Source organism: Miscanthus floridulus, unplaced genomic scaffold, assembly GCF_019320115.1.
Source record: "Miscanthus floridulus cultivar M001 unplaced genomic scaffold, ASM1932011v1 fs_729_1_2, whole genome shotgun sequence".
Taxonomy (NCBI): Eukaryota; Viridiplantae; Streptophyta; class Magnoliopsida; order Poales; family Poaceae; genus Miscanthus; species Miscanthus floridulus.
This window is the reverse complement of record NW_027097174.1, coordinates 21,375-40,000: the sequence shown is the minus strand read 5'-3', so window position 1 is coordinate 40,000 and position 18,626 is coordinate 21,375. Positions and strand designations below refer to the sequence as shown.

The following is an 18,626-nucleotide window of genomic DNA, read 5'->3' as shown; positions in this document are numbered from 1 at the left end:
GATCCTAGGACATATGATGATCAAATTATTGGAGTAAGTAACGAAGTAGAGGACAACTTAAATTTTGTTGAATTTTGGAGCCAGTCCCAAATCGCTATCAACTGTTTCAGAAATCTGTTGGCGGTTGGTAGCTGAAATCTAAATGCTGTTGCTGAGACTTACAATCAATCCTATGACCTATGGGGGAAAAGCAAGAGAGAAGTGCGATTCACAAGTCAATGAACTAGCCCTAGCAAATTGCGGATCACAAGAGAGACTCGGGACACAGGTGGGTCTGATTGCACGGCTCTCTTTAACTTTGGTTAGAGAATCCGGTTCCGCAAATTGCCCCGTGCCATTTACAAGGATACAGCTAGGCGTCCTTGGATCAGAAGCAATACTGGGACACATAGGCGGCTCTGCTGTATGCATTAAAAGTCGCCGACAGGGTTGCTCCTACTAGCATGTGAAGGGATCGTAGATTGTAATGCGAAGTTCTACTAGCATAATCTGCATATGCAGAGCAGAGGTGAGATTTTGAGAGACGAGGGCTATTAGCTCTAGACCTAGGCGGTGTTGGGATCCCGTGACTAAAATTTAGGAGGTATGTCGGAAGGATATTGTATGGGGTGTTCGGATATTAATAAAAAAAAATTACATAATCCGTCAGTACTCCACGAGATAAATTTTTTAAGCCTATCTAATCCATCATTAGCACACGTTTACTGTAGCACCACATTGTCAAATCATAGACTAATTAGGCTTAAAAGATTCGTCTCGCAAATTAGTCGCAAACTATGCAATTAGTTTCATAATTAGTCTATATTTAATACTCCATGCATGTGTCAAATATTCAATGAGACAACGACTAAAATTTAGAAGAGGCAACCAAACACCACCTTAGAAGGGTCTGGCACTGGCTCTATAGTCCGTATGTACTAAGTAAGTAAAACGTATTGTTGGTTGATTTGTTATGAAAGAAAAATACTGTTCGTTGGCTAAAAAAATACGGCTTCAAAGTCAAGCGAACAGGACGGTGGATATAATAAAATTTCACCAACGGAAAAGGAACAGATAAGGATATGGGTACATGATTCTACTCACGGGTTGCGGTTGCGGTTGCGGATGCATCAATTCACCGTTGGTGTTTGAAATATGAAGAATTTCATCTATTTTAATGGTGGTACAAAGGATTTCGCCTATTTTAAGGGTTTGTTTGGAACGAAGAAATCTAAAACGAGGAATGGATGAAAACATAGGAAAGAGTTAGGAATGCGGTAGCAAAACAGAGGAATAGAAAACACATGAAAGGAAAGAGAAGGGGTTCGGAACGTAGGAACCTGTAACACATGGAAATGGAAATCATGTGAGTAATAATAAATCATGTGGGGGATGGGGGTACGGGAGGGACTGGGTTGAGTTGGCACAAGCTTATTAGCGAGCTCCATTATCGAGTGTGTTCTCATCGATCTAGTATATAGAGAAATAAAGAAATGACAGGCCATGTTCTTGAAAAATCAGGACAGTGGAGATGATACCAAACCTTGGTAGCCAATCACGTATGGTGTTGCATCCATTGCATTTGTCACAATAGGGGCCTATTTCAACCAAAGGACATGGGCAGTGCGGATGCTGGTCGAACAGACACGATTTCAATCAAAAACTGATCAGGTCGCAGAATGGGACACTGCCACACACTTGGTCGCATCATTGCACATGACCTACTTATACGCAACGAACAAATATGTACAGATAAGAACAACAACCTGGCCAAATGCGTGCTCAATAGATGTAGATATGCTTCAAACATGGAATACAAAGTCAATACAAGTGGCAAACGATGTTCATTGGTACAGTAAATTTCAACCTCAAGTTGTAACACATCGTGCAAAACATGGTTTCCGAGAAACATGAAAGGCCTCGAATCCTCGATGTTACAGCTTGCCAACAGCCACTACGAAACTGAAATCATGAAGTCATCTTTCACATGCTTTTGGAAGAGGCCTGTAACAGTTCAGTCTTCCTAGTGTGTACAAATGATCACATAATTCTAATTCTAGGCCTGTTTATACAACAACAAAAATGTTGCAACAACCCACCAAAGGGTATAGAACAACGCAGCAACAAAACAAAAACACAGCTCATCTTCCATGCGACAAAATATCATGACACCGAGCCTCACACATGGATAAGACTGTCAATAAGGATCAATGCATGCTAGCTGAGAAAGATTGTTGCCAATACCTTGTTTTATAGATCATAAAATAGATGTGACCCGGACAGAGTGGTCTGCAGACCCAGCGATGTACATTGGCAGTGTTGGATGCCAATCCACACTTGTGATAGATGAACTGTGCGGTAGTGTCCTCAATCCACTTTCATGGCCTTGTACCTGAAGGGGTGCAGATGAATCATTGGAACCCGTTTCTGCAAAATACATTTAAGTGGTGCAATCAGATAGTGATGGAAACCTGATATATTGGGGCCCGAACCAAACCGGAGGTAACCAGCAGCCTCTTGCCATTTGAATCCAATGCTATTTCATGCATTCGTGTTTTAAAGCTCTCCGGATTGCAAAATCTGATAACAGAAGCACAAGGAGAAATGAGCAACTGTCATAACAATTCACAAATGATCACCAATGTAGGGTGTTCTCACCTGCTGCAATCTCTTGACCAAAGAATCTGACCTTGATTGTGCAAGCTCCATTCAAATATCTAAAGTCAATATAGTTGACATCGGATGAGATCATGCAAATTAATGGAATATTATTAAATTAAATATTTGTATAAAAGAATCCACATTAGTACAGAGGAAAAGATAATAATATAAAACATGTCGCAACTTTAATTTTCTTTATAGCTGAGAACTGGAGTATACTAACAAGATTTATCTGACCATGAGGACCCAGGGAACTATAATCTGATGTGCAGGCGATACATAATACTTAGTAGGGCCTCAGAAGCCCAAGTCCCCGCCATGAGAAAAGAAAAGATGTGTCAACAAACTCCAAATAAAAGAGCATATTCAGATTCAACTGTATGTTTGGTGAATTGAGCATCATCCACGATCCGTTGAACCATCGTGTTCCCAGTGACCAGATCTACATCTATTTACAAGGCCCCAAGAGCTTCTGACTAGTTCAATTAGAACCCTTCAATGTATTTTTAATAATATTTTAATTTAGTCTCAGTAGTTTTTTTGGTTTCTTACTTTCTCCTCGTAATACAGGGCAAATGCTTTTGTCATCTTCATGTTATTCCACTAGTACCTGTTGATAGTTGGTGTAGAGTACCTATTCGTTACTGTTGTTTTATTCCAGGCTTCCAGCAGTCAAGATACATGAAACAAAGATAGTATTTTGTTGATATTGTTGCCATGAGCATGATAGTTCAAACGGATAGCGAGTTGAAGGGTAGAGAAGTTAAGACACCATAAGACTTACAACACAAGGAAAATCACACTCTGAAGGGGCATTGAAGGGGTACACAACCATTTGCTATGGATCACACCATGCAATTCATTTGGGATACCAAATACCTCACTGCCATCTTTTTTATTACTCCTTCCATCCCCAAAAAAACATGATGTTTTGGGATTTTTCAGACAAATTAGTAGAGGAGAGAAATGGCCCTAGCACCCCTATTTTGTTACAGATGATTTCCTTAAAAGGAGGATGTCGCATGGTTAAGTTTCCTAATTAAATTGCGTTCCATGCAATCATGCAGAGATCCATGGGAGGCAACCAAAAGTAGAAATTTTTAATTTGGCACATGCAGGAGTCGACAGATTTTTCAGTGGGCCCAAAAGCGTGTACTAGAATCAGAGCGTCAAGTTTTTTGGGACAATTTTTCACTCCCACAGCATCACGTTTTTTGGGACAGGAGTACATCGATATGGCTAGTTGCATCAATTAACTAAAAAGGGAAAAGGTGAAATGCTGTATACCTTTCCATCTGAGCCTAAACTGAAGATGCTAGTTTCTGCTGGCCCAAAAAGAACTGAGCTCACCGGGGAATCATGGGCAGGCCATCCTGTAATTGGAAGACCAGCAGACATGTCTATTTGCAGTTAAGGAAGATGTCAGGCTCAAATAATCACAAGGTGTGTGTGTTGGGGGTGGGTGGGGGTGGGGTGGGGGGGGGGGGGGGGGGGGGGGGGGGGGAGGTTGTGGATCTCATGCAAACAAAACAGAAGAAAGTTCTAGCATCGGTGGAGCAAAGTTCCAAGACCATTCACCAACAAACTCTCTCATTGGTAAACTGTGCTTCAGTATTTATGATTTCTAACCATAGCTAAGTGTTTTCAATTCTGGTTCAGGTCAGACTAGTGCAGCTGGATAATGGATCAGTACGTCTTAAGAACAAAATACCAGTACAAAATAAGTAGAAATCTGCATCAATTAGGAAGAAACTACAGACTTGATAGGGATGGTAAAAGAATATCATAACAAAAGGATACCAAACATGTGAATCATTCCATCTGTAGCAGAAGCTGCCAAGATTTTTCCATTGTGATTGAAGCAAAGAGAAGTAATAGCAGGTGGATCCTCACCAAGAGGGAGGACTGTCTTCACAATAGAAGAAAAAGAAAGGAAAAAAGCCTTTAGAAAAGATACTGGATACAAAATCCACATATAAGTTCAAGAGAAGAGGATGAAAGCAAATGAACTACCAATGGTTTCCATGTTTTCATATGCCACACGGTCAAGTTGGCAAATCCTGTTCTCTCAAATGTAGTTGATCCATGCCTGAAAATAAGTATAATAAAACAATGCCACTAGAGTTATGGACTTCTTATCAAGTACATGAAGTATGAAATCTAAACAATACCGTCTTGATGCAGCTGCAGAGACAAACACAGGTTCAACAGGGCTGCATTTCAAATCTAAGATGCTGCAAGAAATAGAAAAGCTTTGTTAGCTAAACATTCTCAGCAAGGAACCAGCAGACTATAGATTATAACCTTGGAAAATCTCTAGATGTACTCAGGTCACAAACAACTCTCTTTGCATCAGCATTCCAAGCTTTAATTCCTCCATTAGCTGTGCCTATGAGCAGCTATGGTCAAGAGAAATGGGTGACAAAAACAAAAGTCTTAAACAAGTTTACTTTAACCAAATTTAGAGTAACAGAGAGATACTAGTGCCATACAATCCAATATAGACATACCAATCTGTCAGATCTGCATTCCCAAGAAAGTGCACTGACTTCAGACCCACAGTATATAGTAGCATTTCTGGATGATGGTGTTGATGAATCATATGTCCAAATCCTTTCGAAAGAATAAGATCAACGGGTCAAAATCCAGAACCTTGAGTTAGGTAGCCAATGTGAAGTTACTCAAATATAGCAAAATTACCTAACTGTACCATCGATTGATGAACTAGCAATATTTGACCCAGATGCAGAAAATCGACATCGGCTAATTGAACTGTTATGGCCTAAAAATGTTTCCTGTCAGCAAGTCTAATCAGTCATACAGGTGACTGCAAAAAGGGATAATATAATAGTGGAACAAACTGTAGCTTACCTGGAAATCCACTTTTACTTCAGGAAAATCTTCCTCAGTCACCAAAACCTGCTCATCCTCTGCAGCAAAAGAGAGGGTACCAAAGATATGGAGAACATGTACCATACATACAGTAAGCACAACAGAAGAAAAATTTGAAGAATATCAAATAGGAAAATATATTGGTTCACACATTAAAACAATCTAAACTACGGTAGCATTAGGCCATCTCCAGTGGCCCAGAAAACCAACCCAAATCAAGCCACTGGAGGAGTGGATGCAAAGGGTACTGAATATTTTTTCGCAGGCTCGTTATCTGTAGCCATGAGGAGGCAAGGATGATTTTGTCCATTTGTTTAATCCTATTGTGGACCCATACTTGCAGTTAAGATCAGTTCAACAATATACATTATCTTGCTGACTCTTCATGGTCCTATGTGGTGGCGATGATTCCACTCATCACTGTAGATGCTCTTAGTATGCATGGTAGTGAACAGGTGAAGGTAAAAGCACAACTATGGGTCTAATTGGTTGCCTGAACAACCCCTTATAAAGGCCGCCATAGTCCATGTTTGGTTACCTGCATAAGCCCATATGCAGGCTAGCACTATCCTCAAAGCAAGTTCAGCCTGCACCACACAATTTGGCCGAATCCTGCATATACTGCTATGCGCCTATGCACCCCTCCCTCCCACACTGGCTCTGCAGCCCAAGGCCTAGTATGGCCACTTACGCAGGAAACCAATTACAAGTGTAATATTGTACAGCTTTATCCAGCCAAACCAAACAGCAAATTGCATAACCTTATACAGGTTAAGGTTAAGGGTATGCTGCATAACCTCTAATGCAGTGCAATACCAATGCGAGGAACCAATCAGACCCTATCTTACTAGGTACCCTGCACAAAAATGTGGTAAATACTGATACAATAGCCATGAAAAAAGTAAGTACCAACCTGTATGGCTGATCTCAGAAGATTCATGGAATTTCCCACCTCTTGTATAAGATTTCACTGAACTTGAGGACCGAGAATCAAAACCCTGTATCATGCTACTTGAGGGCGAGGATTCTTCATAGTTTTCTGATATCTCTTCATGAGGGGAACCAGCTGTGCTAGTACCAACTACATTCTTGTTTCCATAACCAACACTATTATAGTTCCTGCATTTATAAGTTGAGACATGTTTTAAGGATGCATGCATGCGTTTGTTTGTGTACATGCGATGAGGTTAGAAGTTAGCACTCACAATCTAACCAAGCTTAACATTAATAGCAGACAGAGACCTATAGGAAAGTTAATGTTAGAATACTGTATGAATATAATTCAGTTAACCAAATGGAACCTAATAAACTAACTGTTAATTTGTGGAAGGATACATATGGCAGGTACAAAAGGGTTTGCATTCATTAATAGGCAAAAAAGTAACTTTGCATGCAAGAGAGATGAGAGAATAACGAATAACTTTACCTCCTCAACTGAGAGATTTCATCTTCCTTCGCCTCTAAGGACGCTTGTAGCTCTGCCAATTTATTGTTCAGTTGCTTTATGTCATTCTTGAGGGATTTGATGGTATTCTTTTCACTACTAATTCTCATAAGAGCTGGGATCCGTAGAAAAGTTAAGGACAAACAGTGTACCAGCAAATAACAATATGTATGGCAAAGAAAAAATTTAATAGAAACAATAGCATTCACGAACATTGAGTTCTATCACAGTGATGATCAGCTAGGGAGGGGATAAGATTATAAATCAGTCAATAGGAAAGAAGATATTGTAAAATGTTAGAAAACATCCCACTAGAGATACAACAAAGAATATACTATGGAAGGATATGAGTATCATTGAATATCCCGCTCAAAAAATTCCTAAATGAGAGAACCAAAGTATCCAGCCACTCTTTGGAGAAATATACACGGAACTGCGGATCCAAGCTTGGGTTCTTAATATATGGAATAGCTGCATAATGTTATTGATATTGACAAAGCATGAGAATAATGCATAAGGAATGTCAGAAAAATAAGGCAAAGAACACGCACCAAACCATGCCAGCCAATCTCCACGCTTTTGCATTAGATAATTGCTATTTTCACCAAAGAATTCAATTACTTTGTCTTGTCTTCCAGATTTCAAAGCATTAATAACATAGTACCTTAATGCTGACAGCTCCAACTTAACAAGGGTTGAGAACAGCTCTGTGTCCACAGGTGACATGAAACACTGCTTGAAAAAGGCAAACAGACCGACCAACCTGTCCAGTTGGTATTTCGGTACATACTCTGAGAACACCAAATCCACGATCTTATCTGCTTGAAAGTTCCTGCCGATCTCAGTAGACAACTCTGACTCATACGCTTGCAGCGTACCTGTGAAACCCCTGAAAACTAGAAACTCCCTCACGAGCTCCTCAGCATAACGCATGTTCTCCATTGTAGTCCAGTGTGTTACTGAAAGTGTAGAAATGAAATGTTATAAGCAGACCAACTATAGATGATAGCTGAAAGAGGAAAAAAGCACGAGTGACAGTGTGGCACCATCAAACAAAAATGTCTCCCCTACCCAGTGACAATTGAGATCCCAAACAACGAAACAAGTTTCAGTTAACTAATTAACTTCAGCTTCACTTCCTAGTTCCTACCACTAAAGGATTTCATTCCAAAACAATGTCATGAAAAAATCGCATTTCCCAGCACTTCTCCCAGGGCAGGGGCATGTCCACCCGATAATTTTTGTGAAGCAATCGAAGATAGTAGGCATAATACATGCATAAACACTTGTAGTTAGATCAGATCCGAATACAAAGAGTAAGTTAGGGTTTGGGTGCTCGATTTCGCACAGCAGGAAGGGAAGGGGTGGGCGTACCTGGTGGTGCTCGTCGCCGGCGAAGGGCCCGAAGAAGACCTGGCGGAGGGCAGCAGCGACCTGGCCGAAGAACTGAGCACCTGGTGTAGCCGTCGCCGAGAGAGCGCAAGCTCGGTAGCAGAAGAACAAAAGGCACGGCTGCTGACCGGCGTCCTTGTAGAGCCTTTCGGGCCTGTAAAATGCTGGGCCGTTATGGGCTGTTTGGTCCCTTCCTTTTCTATTTTCAAATATGATACTTAGATAATGATGGACAGATAATACTCCTACTCGAGAAATCCGAGGCCAACACTGGACGACCATCCACAAATTTAACAAGCGTAACGGAACGGGCGATTACACTTACACGACGGACGCCACCGACCCCGCGTGATACCTATGCCTACCCTCGCTGCGCGGCAGCGGCAGCGGCGCGCTGCAGGCCGTGCCGCTCCATGACCCTGCGCGTGGCCAGCGCGGCGGCCTCGCCGGCACGCGCCGTGCCGGCCGCAATGATGGCAGCGAACTCGCGCTTTATCTCCTCCTGCACCCGGCTCTTCGCCGCCGCAAGGGGGTCTGGAGGAGGCGCCGCGCTGCTCACCTCAGCGGCGGCTGCCGCCGGTGCTGCTGCGGGCTGCGCTGCCGGTGGAAGTGGAACGGCCGTGGTGTCATTGGCACTGCCATTATTGCCCGCTGTCTTGGCAGCCTCCGGTTTATCAGCAGCAGCAGCAGCAGCCGTCGATCTTGGCACCACGTCATTCGTCGCCGGCCGAGTCACGGTGGCGGCGCCAACGGGGGCTGCAGGAGCCGGACTGAATTGCGGCGGCTGCGGCACAGCCCCAGCTCCCAAGCTCGTCTCCAGCCCCTGGATCATCGGCACTGCAAGAGCAAAACGGTGAACCGTCAATTGGGGCGGCCTGATGCAGAATTCTAGGATGCAAAAAAGCTACTCAGGGTCAGAGTCCTTACATATCAGCGCGCCGACCGGGCTGTTCATCACTTGGTTCGGCAGCTCGAGGATGTAGCCGGGGATGGCGGCACCAGCGAGGAACTGCGCGGCCTCGTTGCTGAAGTTGTTGCAGTTGTGGCTGAGGAGCTTGTAGGTGGCCGGGGCGTAGCGCGGGCCGATCTCCCGGAGGAACTCCTCGAACACCTCCCTGGGGACGTGGGTCACGCCCAGGTCCTCCACCCGGATGGGCGTGCCGTAGGGCGTCCGGCCGGGCTGGCCTTGCTGGATGCCGCCGCCAAAGTAGTACTCCCGCCCGTAGACGACCACACCGGTGTGCCTGAGATCGCACAAAGACATGCCAATGCCTCAATGGTGGATGAACAAAAGTGCTTACTCCGTCATCCACAACGCTTCTATAAAGCGAACAGAGGAGCAGCTTAACTGCATTTTTATGCAATTCATGATTTGTTTGTAGTAGTGAATCTACATGAGTCTTCCTGTGTTTCTTCTGGTGATATAATATAAATAGATAATCATATATTCAGTGGAGTTTGGACTCCAAAAGACATGGACTTAATCACTTAAATATAAAATGCGAATGAGACTACAACTGTGCCAAAATGCACATGTAGTCAACCAGGATCAACGGCAAATAAACAGCAGGAGTGCAGCAAATTTGATGTCTTATCTCTCTTCATAGGCAACAAGGCAAATACAAGTCTTTGCTAGGCGAGTTTTAGCTACCAACTAGATCTTGCACTGGAAGCAAAACCATGAACCCATGTTTGCAGGTATAATTTGTAGCAGAATTCCTAAAAGGGCAACCCCACAATGTTTTGATGATTTGCTCATATATTGAAGCTTTACTTACTTTGAATCTACATTTTGCAGAGGTATGCTTTAACTATTAGTGAAGGGGAAAACATACTCTGTTTACTAGAGATAAACATGTATCAGGGACATGGCTGATATTACAGATGTAGCTACTACGAAATCGATATCAGCAATATCAATGCAAATCGGTAGGTGTAGGTCCCACATCTAGATAACTAAGCAAAAGGTAAACATAACGCCACCAGGAGTGATGCTATCTTCTTTTTCGGCATGTTCGCTGGTTGGTTTCTGGGCTGGTGCTGGTTTATTGTGAGAGGAAAACGTTGTTGGCTGGCTGATTTGGGCTGGCTGAAACCAACAAACGAACATGCTGTTTCATGAAGAGGAGCTGTGTACATTTCATCTTTCTCTTTGTAAAATTAAAGACAGAAAAAATGGGCTCTTGCAACACAAGTCCAGAAGTCCTAAGGCAAGCCTTGCTGCGTTCACAACGATCAACAGGAAGAGGAAACAGAACCAGGGATGCTTACCAAATAGCCTTGATGGCCTTGCCGAGGATAGTCGCCGAGAGCTGCCGCGCCATCCCTTGGCTAAGATCGCAGTGTTAAATCCCAAAGATCACTTAGAGTAGCATCTAGTCGGGTGGTTCTTTGTATTTGGGACGAACAAGTATAAATTCTAATGAACCGCACTATAGAGTGATAGAGAGAGGAGAGTGAATGGGAGTGTACAGACCATCGGAGGACGCTGTCGAGGAGAATCCGGTCATCTCTTTGGTCGGTGAAGCTCTGCGCACGGGCAGCGATGGTCGGAGAAGAGTTGGTAAAGTCCGGCGATGCAGTGGCGGTGCAGTAAGGCCGACGGTGATGACAGTGGCGTCTTCCCGTCGCTGGCTGCGCACCCTTGCGAGATCGGACTTAGGGTTTGTTGGTGGGACGGAGTGGCTCACGGCGAACCTCGTATTATGAGCCGTCGTCCCCCACCACTTTATATAGCGCAGTGCGACGGGGGCCCACCAACCATATAGGGTTGGACGCCCCCAATCAGGGCGCGTGACCAAGGCCTAATAGGCCGTTGGGTTTATTGGCTGGGAGATCATTCCAGCATTCTCCCCCTTGATCTCACACTATTACTTTTATCTTTAAACTTTAAACTTCAATCCTTTTCTCCTTACTCATTTCTTCACAGATGATGCATAGAGCATGTTTCATTGTCACGGTCAATCGTTGATAGATTTAACAGCTACAATGCACGTCTCTGATATGAAATAGATACTTTAACTTTTGGACCCTTTATAGTCCAGGAATCATAGGCTTTCCCTTAAACCCATACCGGCTACATGTTTTCTGAACACGTTGGATGGTAAGCCTTTTGTAAGCGGATCCACGAGTATCTTTTCGGTACTTATATGCTCAAGACTTATCATTTGATCCCGGACTCTATCCTTCACAACATAATACTTTATGTCAATGTGTTTGACAGCACCACTTGACCTATTGTTGTGAGCATACTGTACTGCTAGATTATTATCGCAGTATAACTTCAGTGGTCTATTGATGTCGTCAACCACTTTCAAACCGGGTATGAACTTCTTTAGCCAGTTTACCTGCTCCGTCGCCTCATAACATGCTACAAACTCGGTATACATTGTGGACGATGTAGTGATGGTTTGTTTTGAGCTTTTCCATGAAATAGCTCCCCCTGCGAGAGTGAATACATATCCAGACGTGGATTTTCTATCATCTCTCACATAATCAGAATCTGAGTACCCCACCAATTGGAGAGATTCTGATCTTCTATACATCAACATGAGGCCTTTCATACCTTGCAAATATCGCAAGACTTTCTTTACCAATTTCCAGTGTTCTATTCCTGAATTACTCTTAAATCTGCCAAGCAACCCGGTAACAAAAGCTAAGTCAGGGCGCGTACATACTTGAGCATACTGTAAGCTTCCGACAGCTGAAGCATATGGAACCACTTTCATTTGATCGAGCTCGTACTGGTTCCCAGGGCATTGAAAATCCTCATATCTGTTGCCCTTGACTATAGGAGTAGGTGATGGACTACATTTGTGCATACTGAATTTCTTTAAGATCTTTTCAATGTATGCCTTTTGTGACAGTCCTAATACCCCTTTACTTCTATCTCGGTGAATCTCGGTCCCTAGAACGAACGAAGCTTCACCAAGATCTTTCATATCAAACTTTGAGGATAAAAACTTCTTTGTCTCTTGCAGCAGACTCACATCACTACTAGCAAGTAGAATGTCATCCACATACAGAACGAGGAAAATAAATCTCCCATTCTTAAACTTTGCATAAATGCAATTGTCCTCAACATTCTCTTTAAACTCAAAATTCTTTATTGTTCTGTCAAACTTCAAGTTCCACTGTCGTGAAGCTTGCTTCAATTCATAAATGGATTTCTTTAGGCGGCAACCCATTCTTTCCTTTCCTTCTACAACAAAACCTTTTGGTTGTGCCATATAAACATTTTCTTCTAAATCTCCATTTAGGAATGCTGTCTTTACGTCCATCTGATGTAATTCTAAATCATAATGTGCTACTAATGCCATTATAATTCTAAGGGAATCCTTACATGAGACTGGAGAAAAGGTCTCATTGTAATCTATCCCCTCTCTTTGTGTAAAACCTTTTACCACAAGTCGCGCTTTAAACCTTTCTATATTCCCTCTGAAGTCATATTTTGTTTTGTAGACCCATTTGCAGCCTACTGTTTTGGCTCATTTAGGAATTTGTTCTAAATCCCAAACACCATTTGAACTCATAGATTCCATTTCATCTTTCATAGTTTTCAACCACTTTGATGAGTGTTCGCTTCTCATGGCTTCATATGAGGTGGGATCACCCTCCATATGAAACTCTTCAGTATTATAAATTTCATAATCATCAGAAATAGCTGATCTTCTAACTCTTTGAGACCTTCTAAGGGCCTCCACATTTGGCACGTTTACTATTTAAGGCTGTTGTTGCTCCCCCTTATGTGTGGCAATAGGTTCTGTAGGATTCTGAACCATGGGTTCCTCATCCTCATTTGTTGTTGCCATAGGAGAAATAACAACAGGTGCTGGCACCACAACATCTTGCGTTGTAGGTGTAGCAGCAGCAGGTAGCTCAAAAAATGGCTCCTGAACCATCAGAGTGGGTGTATACACCCGTTTCTCCTCAAGATCAATTTCTCGAGCTACCATGCTCCCCCTTATCATTTCATCCTCTAGGAAGATAGCGTGTCTCATTTCCACATACTTTGTATGTCTATCTGGACAGTAGAAACGAAAATCTTTTAACTTTTCTGGGTAGTCAATGAAATATCAACTTACTGTTTTGAGATCTAACTTTCCAATATTTAGGTTAAATACTTTAGCCTCAGCAGGACTCCCCCACACACGTAAGTGGTTTAGTGAGGGTACTCTTCCTGTCCACAACTCATATGGTGTTTTGGGCACCGACTTACTTGATACTCTATTGAGAATATGAATGGCGGTTTTTAACGCCTCCATCCACAGGCTCAACGGTAAGGTGGAGTAACTAATCATACTACACACCATATCCATCAGGGTACGGTTACGTCTTTCAGCTACTCTATTCTGCTAAGGTTCGCCCGATGTTGAATACTAGGCGACTATACCATTCTCCTGTAAGAACCTTGCAAAAGGTCTAGGAACTTATCCATATGGGGTATGCCGATCGTAGTACTCCCCTCTACGGTCAGACCTGACTATCTTAATCTTTAAATCATATTTATTTTCAACTTCTACCTTAAATATTTTGAATTTATTCAACGCTTCTGTTCTTTCTTTAATTGGATAAATGTAGCCAAAACGAGAGTAATCGTCTATGAATGTTATGAATGAATCATAACCATCCACACTTTTCATAGGAAAATGACCATATATGTCTGTGTGAATTATCTCTAAAATTCCTGTGCTTCATTTGGCATCCTTTTTAATTTTCTTTACATACTTTCCTTTAATACATTCTATACATTGCTCTAAGTCAGAGAACTCCAATGGAGGAAGAATTTCATTCTTAACTAGTTTTTCTATTCTCCCCTTTGAAATATGACCTAAACGATAGTGCCATAATTTCGACGATACATTAGGAGTTCTCTTTCGTTTTCTGTTTGCATTGTTCGATGAGGATACTTTCTCATTCACATCACATACGGAATTCATATTTTCACGAAGTGATAACAAATAAAGCTCGTCTTGTCGGAAAGGCAAGACCAATACATCTATTATTAAACAATATCTGAGATTTGCCATTTCCAAAATGACAATCATAACCATCGTGGTCCAACTTTGAAACACTAATCAAGTTTCTTTGCAAAGAAGGTACATAAAGAACATCTCTAAAAAAAGTATGAAGCCATCAGCAAGCTCTAGAGGAAGATCACCAACGGCCTCAACATCTGCTTGTACTCCATTTGCGACTTTAATGAAACTTTCGCTTCTTTGTAAAGTTCTCATCGAACGAAATCCTTGTAAAGAATTAGCAACATGAATAGTTGCACCTGAATCAATCCACCAAGTAGATTTTAAAAACTTGACATACAAGGATTCATTTACGAACATAATAATGTTCTCACCTTTCTTTTTCATAATCATCTTTAGGAAATCAGGACAATTTTGCTTGTAATGTCCCCTGCCCTTACAATGAAGACATTGATCTTTATTCACTGGGAATTGCTTGTTCTGAGACTGTTGCATGGGACCCTTTCCAGGTGACTTGGAGAAAGAGCTTTTATTATAGTTCTTTTTCTTATTATCTTTTAGGTAGTTGATAGTACCACCCTGTGAAACTTTTATTCTTTCCTCCTCCTGCACACACATGGCTATGAGCTTTTCTAAATCCTATTTCTCGGGCTGTATGTTGTAATTAACAACAAAAGTGTCAAATTCTTTTGGCAAACAAGTAAAAATCAAATGAATAAGAAACTCATCCTTGAGAGCCAAATCCATTGGTTTGAGCTTAGATACCAAATTGCTCATTCTCAGTATGTGCTCTCTAATACCACTGCCGTCACCAGAGTACCTTTTTGTCACTAGCTGCTTGATCAGCTGGGTTGCATATGTCTTTGAAGAGCCAGTGAACTGACTCTTTATTCTTTCTAGGTATTCTGTGACCGTGTCACAGTCTGGAATTGAGCCTACTGTTGCAGGCTCAATTGTATTTTTTATCATAGCCAAACATTTCTTATTGGCTGTGACCCACTTTCTATGTTCAAGGTCAAAAGACATCTTTACGGGAGCAAAGTCCCGCTCTCTGTTCTGCCATGCATCATCAGTCTCATCAGTCTCCCTCACCGGTGCCTCAGGTTCTTTGGGACACGGTGTGGTGACTACCCAGTCAACCTCAGCAAAGATGAAGGCCAAGTCGATCTTTTTCTTCCATTCAATGTAGTTATCCTCTTTGAGAGTTGTGATATCTTTGATATAAGCCATCAAGGAGTATCCTCCTGAAAATATAATTTCTCTTTAAAGTGAGAACATAATATAATAACAATAATTGCATGCCTTAGTTTCAACGTTGATCAAAATTAAAACATACAATTTATCATTTTACACTAATTCTACATCACCATTGGACAGAAATAGAATTAATGTATGACAAAAAATCATAATACAATTATAATATTGCTATTAATCAACGTTGGTCGGAATAATAACAATATTATAATCAACTCATATTTATCTCTTGGCTCTTAAAATCAAATTCTCCCGTTAGTTTAAATTTAATTAAAAGACCATAACAACTTTAAATACGCAGCGAAAACATTAATAAATCTCATAATTCTATTTTCCAGAAACTCTTAAAATACTGTACTGTTCTCCGAACAAAATTATCGTTGGACAAAATTATACAGAGATTTGCATCGAAATGCAATTCAAATTCATCTAATATGCATCAAATTATTTTCTAGAAAATAAAAAAAATTAAAAAAAAAACATGACTGTACTATTTATTTGGCCATTTCGGCCCGATGCTTGGCGCGGCCCGCAGCCAGTTTGCCAAACGCAGCCTGCGCTGCTGCGCTCGTGGCCCAGTTCCTGTGCGGCCCAAATAGCGCGCGCGCGGCTCCCCCACGCCAGGCCTTAACGTGGGCCTAGGCTGGGATTCTGTCCACCCGCCTGGGCCTAAAACGGCCCGATGCGCTGCTGGCCGTCGATCGCCGATCGACGGTCCTCCTCGTGTTTCGACCGGATGAAACCCGCGACGGCCGTGGCTCTCCCTAAACCCTAGCTCATTCTCTCCCTCCCCTTCTCTCTCATCGCGCAGCGCCTCTCGGAGAAACAGCCACAGCAGCAGCCGTCCTCAGTGGTCGAGGGAGAAGAAGAGGGGCTCCGCCCCGCGCCCTCTCGCTGGCGTGCGTGCTCACCCGAGGCTGGGCACGCCACCGTCGAGGGGCCGCATGGTGGTGCCCTGTTGTCGTGACCGCGCTTGCGAGGTGCAGTGTGGCTCGTTGCTCTGTCCCGCGCACCGCTCAGAAGCGACGCCGCGGTCTCCTTTTCGCGTGGTGGCGATGCCGCCGGCGGTGAGGATAGCCCAGGTAAGCTCCCTATCTTTAGGGTTAGGGTTGGGTTCTATTAGATCCGAATCGAATACGAACTCCACTCTTTCTTTTCATTTGTTTTTCTTTGCTTTTGATTCGGAAACCCTAGATCTACACCCTAGGCTGGCGAACTGCTAGGGTTAGGGTTCGATTTGTTTTTCTTTCCCCGATCCAGATTCGGATCGGTCAAACTTTCTGTCTTTTCTTTTCCTGTCCCCGATCTAGATCTACGAACTAGACAGGCTCCGATACCATTGTTAAATCCCAAAGATTACCTAGAGTAGCATCTAGTCGAGTGGTTCTTTGTATTTGGGACGAACAAGTAGAAATCCTAATGAACCGCACTATAGAGTGATAGAGAGAGGAGAGTGAATGGGAGTGTACAGACCATCGGAGGGCGCTGTCGAGGAGGATTCGGTCATCTCTTTGGTCGGTGAAGCTCTGCGCACGGGCAGCAATGGTCAGAGAAGAGTTGGTGAAGTCCGACGATGCAGTGGCGGTGCAGTAAGGCCGACGGTGATGACGGTGGCGTCTTCCCGTCGCTGGCTGCGCACCCTGGCGAGATCGGACTTAAGGTTTGTTGGTGGGGCGGAGTGGCTCACGGCGAACCTCGTACTATGAGTCGCCGGCCCCCACCACTTTATATAGCGCAGTGCGATGGGGCCCACCAACCATGTAGGGTTGAGCGCCCCCGATCAAAGCGCGTGACCGAGGCCCAATAGGCCGTTGGGCTTATTGGCTGGGAGATCATTCCAACACGTAGATGTGCAGCTTCACCGGATACCCATCCTGCACACAGCCATGCAGATGCAGATTATCAGCCAGATTCAGTAAGGAGCATGGGGTCCAGAAGCCGTCGCCTACCTCTGCCATCTTCTCCGCCCGAGCTTGGCCCCCGAAGCATCCGAACCTAGTAGCAAAGAGAAAAAACAGCACGCGACTAATAAGTTGGCACTTGCAAAACCGAGGAAGGACAAGCCGAACAAACTACGTAACTGAAGTTGCTGCTGCTTTTCTCTTCCTCATAACTTTACATATACACATGAAAAAGTCGAGACGGAGAAAACTGAATTTACACCAAGCCCATTCGACAGAGCTTGGACTTCCCCGAATTCTACTACTACAGAAACTCCACCTTTTCAAAAAGAAAAAGATCCCTTTTTACCCAAAACGAGTGATAGAATTGAGGAAAGCAAGAACCCGGAACCCCGATTTCGACCGATGTACCTAGCCAAACCGAATTTACTCCGCCGCTTGGCCATGGCCGCCGACCAAACAGAGGCCTTGGCTTACCCATATTCGGTTTGTTCGGCTTCTTTTTTTTAGAGTAATAATTCAGACAGAACAATGTTTTTCAACTGGTTTAAGCCAAAATTCTGCCAATCCGAACGGGGAGAGTTCCCACCAAACGAGCCACGCAAAGTAACCACCGGGCCAGAGACAAAGGGGGTGAAAATAAACGCGAGGAGAATTTGATCCGTCAGGGAATGAGCCGAGAGGCAGACGTGTGGGATTGTAGCAGCAGAGGATTCTTTACCGGAGATGATATGCAGATACGAGGACGGGGTGTATGAAAGGGGAACGAATCGCCTCGGTTGCGTTGCGTCCTCGCCCGGGAGTATCTCTTGCGTGGAGTGCAGAGGTCTAAGGATACGAGAGAAGCAAAGAGGAATAATTTTTCTGTATTGTTTGCTTGTTCTGGGCAGAAACCAACCGCTTCCGTCGTCACTTGCCTTCGCTTCTGACTTCTGAGCGAGGTGGTCACGCCCATACACAGAATCACACTCTTTTCTTTTTCTTTATAATTTTCTCGATTTTTTTAAACAGGAAAGAAAAGATGCACAGGGGACTAGAGAAACCCAAAAGACAACCAAAAAACAGGCTCACATACACGCCCTTAAACAACTTTCGCAAGAACAGAAGCAGCAACGAGCCTGATGC

At 43.3% G+C, this 18,626-nt stretch overlaps 2 protein-coding genes across 5 annotated transcripts; both read right to left on the bottom strand.

Annotated features, from left to right (window-relative positions):
• Positions 1–1,764: 1,764 nt before the first annotated feature.
• LOC136532846 (uncharacterized) lies at positions 1,765–8,532 on the bottom strand. Of its 4 annotated transcripts, XM_066525424.1 has the most exons (17): positions 8,351–8,532; positions 7,641–7,935; positions 7,528–7,571; positions 7,326–7,447; positions 6,959–7,101; positions 6,446–6,651; positions 5,512–5,570; positions 5,341–5,435; positions 5,151–5,253; positions 4,945–5,039; positions 4,812–4,874; positions 4,654–4,729; positions 4,441–4,549; positions 3,928–4,040; positions 2,638–2,696; positions 2,451–2,559; positions 1,765–2,371 (listed from the first exon to the last, which is right to left on the bottom strand). In XM_066525424.1, the coding sequence occupies exons 2-17, from the start codon at positions 7,916–7,918 to the stop codon at positions 2,237–2,239; spliced, it is 1,809 nt and encodes a 602-aa protein (XP_066381521.1). In that variant the 5' UTR covers positions 7,919–7,935; positions 8,351–8,532; the 3' UTR covers positions 1,765–2,236. The 4 variants fall into 4 exon arrangements, with proteins under 4 accessions (XP_066381521.1, XP_066381519.1, XP_066381522.1 ...); XM_066525422.1 differs by having other exon boundaries at positions 7,528–7,935; positions 8,351–8,515; XM_066525425.1 differs by having other exon boundaries at positions 3,928–4,013; positions 4,534–4,549; positions 7,528–7,935; positions 8,351–8,515.
• A 197-nt stretch (positions 8,533–8,729) lies between these two features.
• Positions 8,730–17,947, bottom strand: LOC136532847 (uncharacterized). Its single transcript, XM_066525426.1, has 6 exons — positions 17,913–17,947; positions 17,550–17,595; positions 17,446–17,474; positions 10,640–10,708; positions 9,296–9,612; positions 8,730–9,205 (listed from the first exon to the last, which is right to left on the bottom strand). The coding sequence occupies exons 1-6, from the start codon at positions 17,945–17,947 to the stop codon at positions 8,730–8,732; spliced, it is 972 nt and encodes a 323-aa protein (XP_066381523.1).
• Positions 17,948–18,626: the final 679 nt, after the last annotated feature.

Bases quoted from the DNA above. Each gene is read 5' to 3' on its own strand.
- LOC136532846 (XM_066525422.1), bottom strand. From the start codon at position 7,918: ATGGAGAACATGCGTTATGCTGAGGAGCTCGTGAGGGAGTTTCTAGTT. The intron at 4,730-4,811 runs GTATTGTTTAGA...ACTTATTTTCAG, and splicing joins TCTGCAGCTGCATCAAGACG to GCATGGATCAACTACATTTG. The intron at 2,372-2,450 runs GTTTCCATCACT...GCACCCCTTCAG, and splicing joins TTCGGGCCCCAATATATCAG to GTACAAGGCCATGAAAGTGG.
- LOC136532847 (XM_066525426.1), bottom strand. From the start codon at position 17,947: ATGGCCAAGCGGCGGAGTAAATTCGGTTTGGCTAG. The intron at 17,475-17,549 runs GTAGGCGACGGC...GGCTGTGTGCAG, and splicing joins GGGCGGAGAAGATGGCAGAG to GATGGGTATCCGGTGAAGCT. The intron at 9,206-9,295 runs GTAAGGACTCTG...TTGCTCTTGCAG, and splicing joins CCCGGTCGGCGCGCTGATAT to TGCCGATGATCCAGGGGCTG.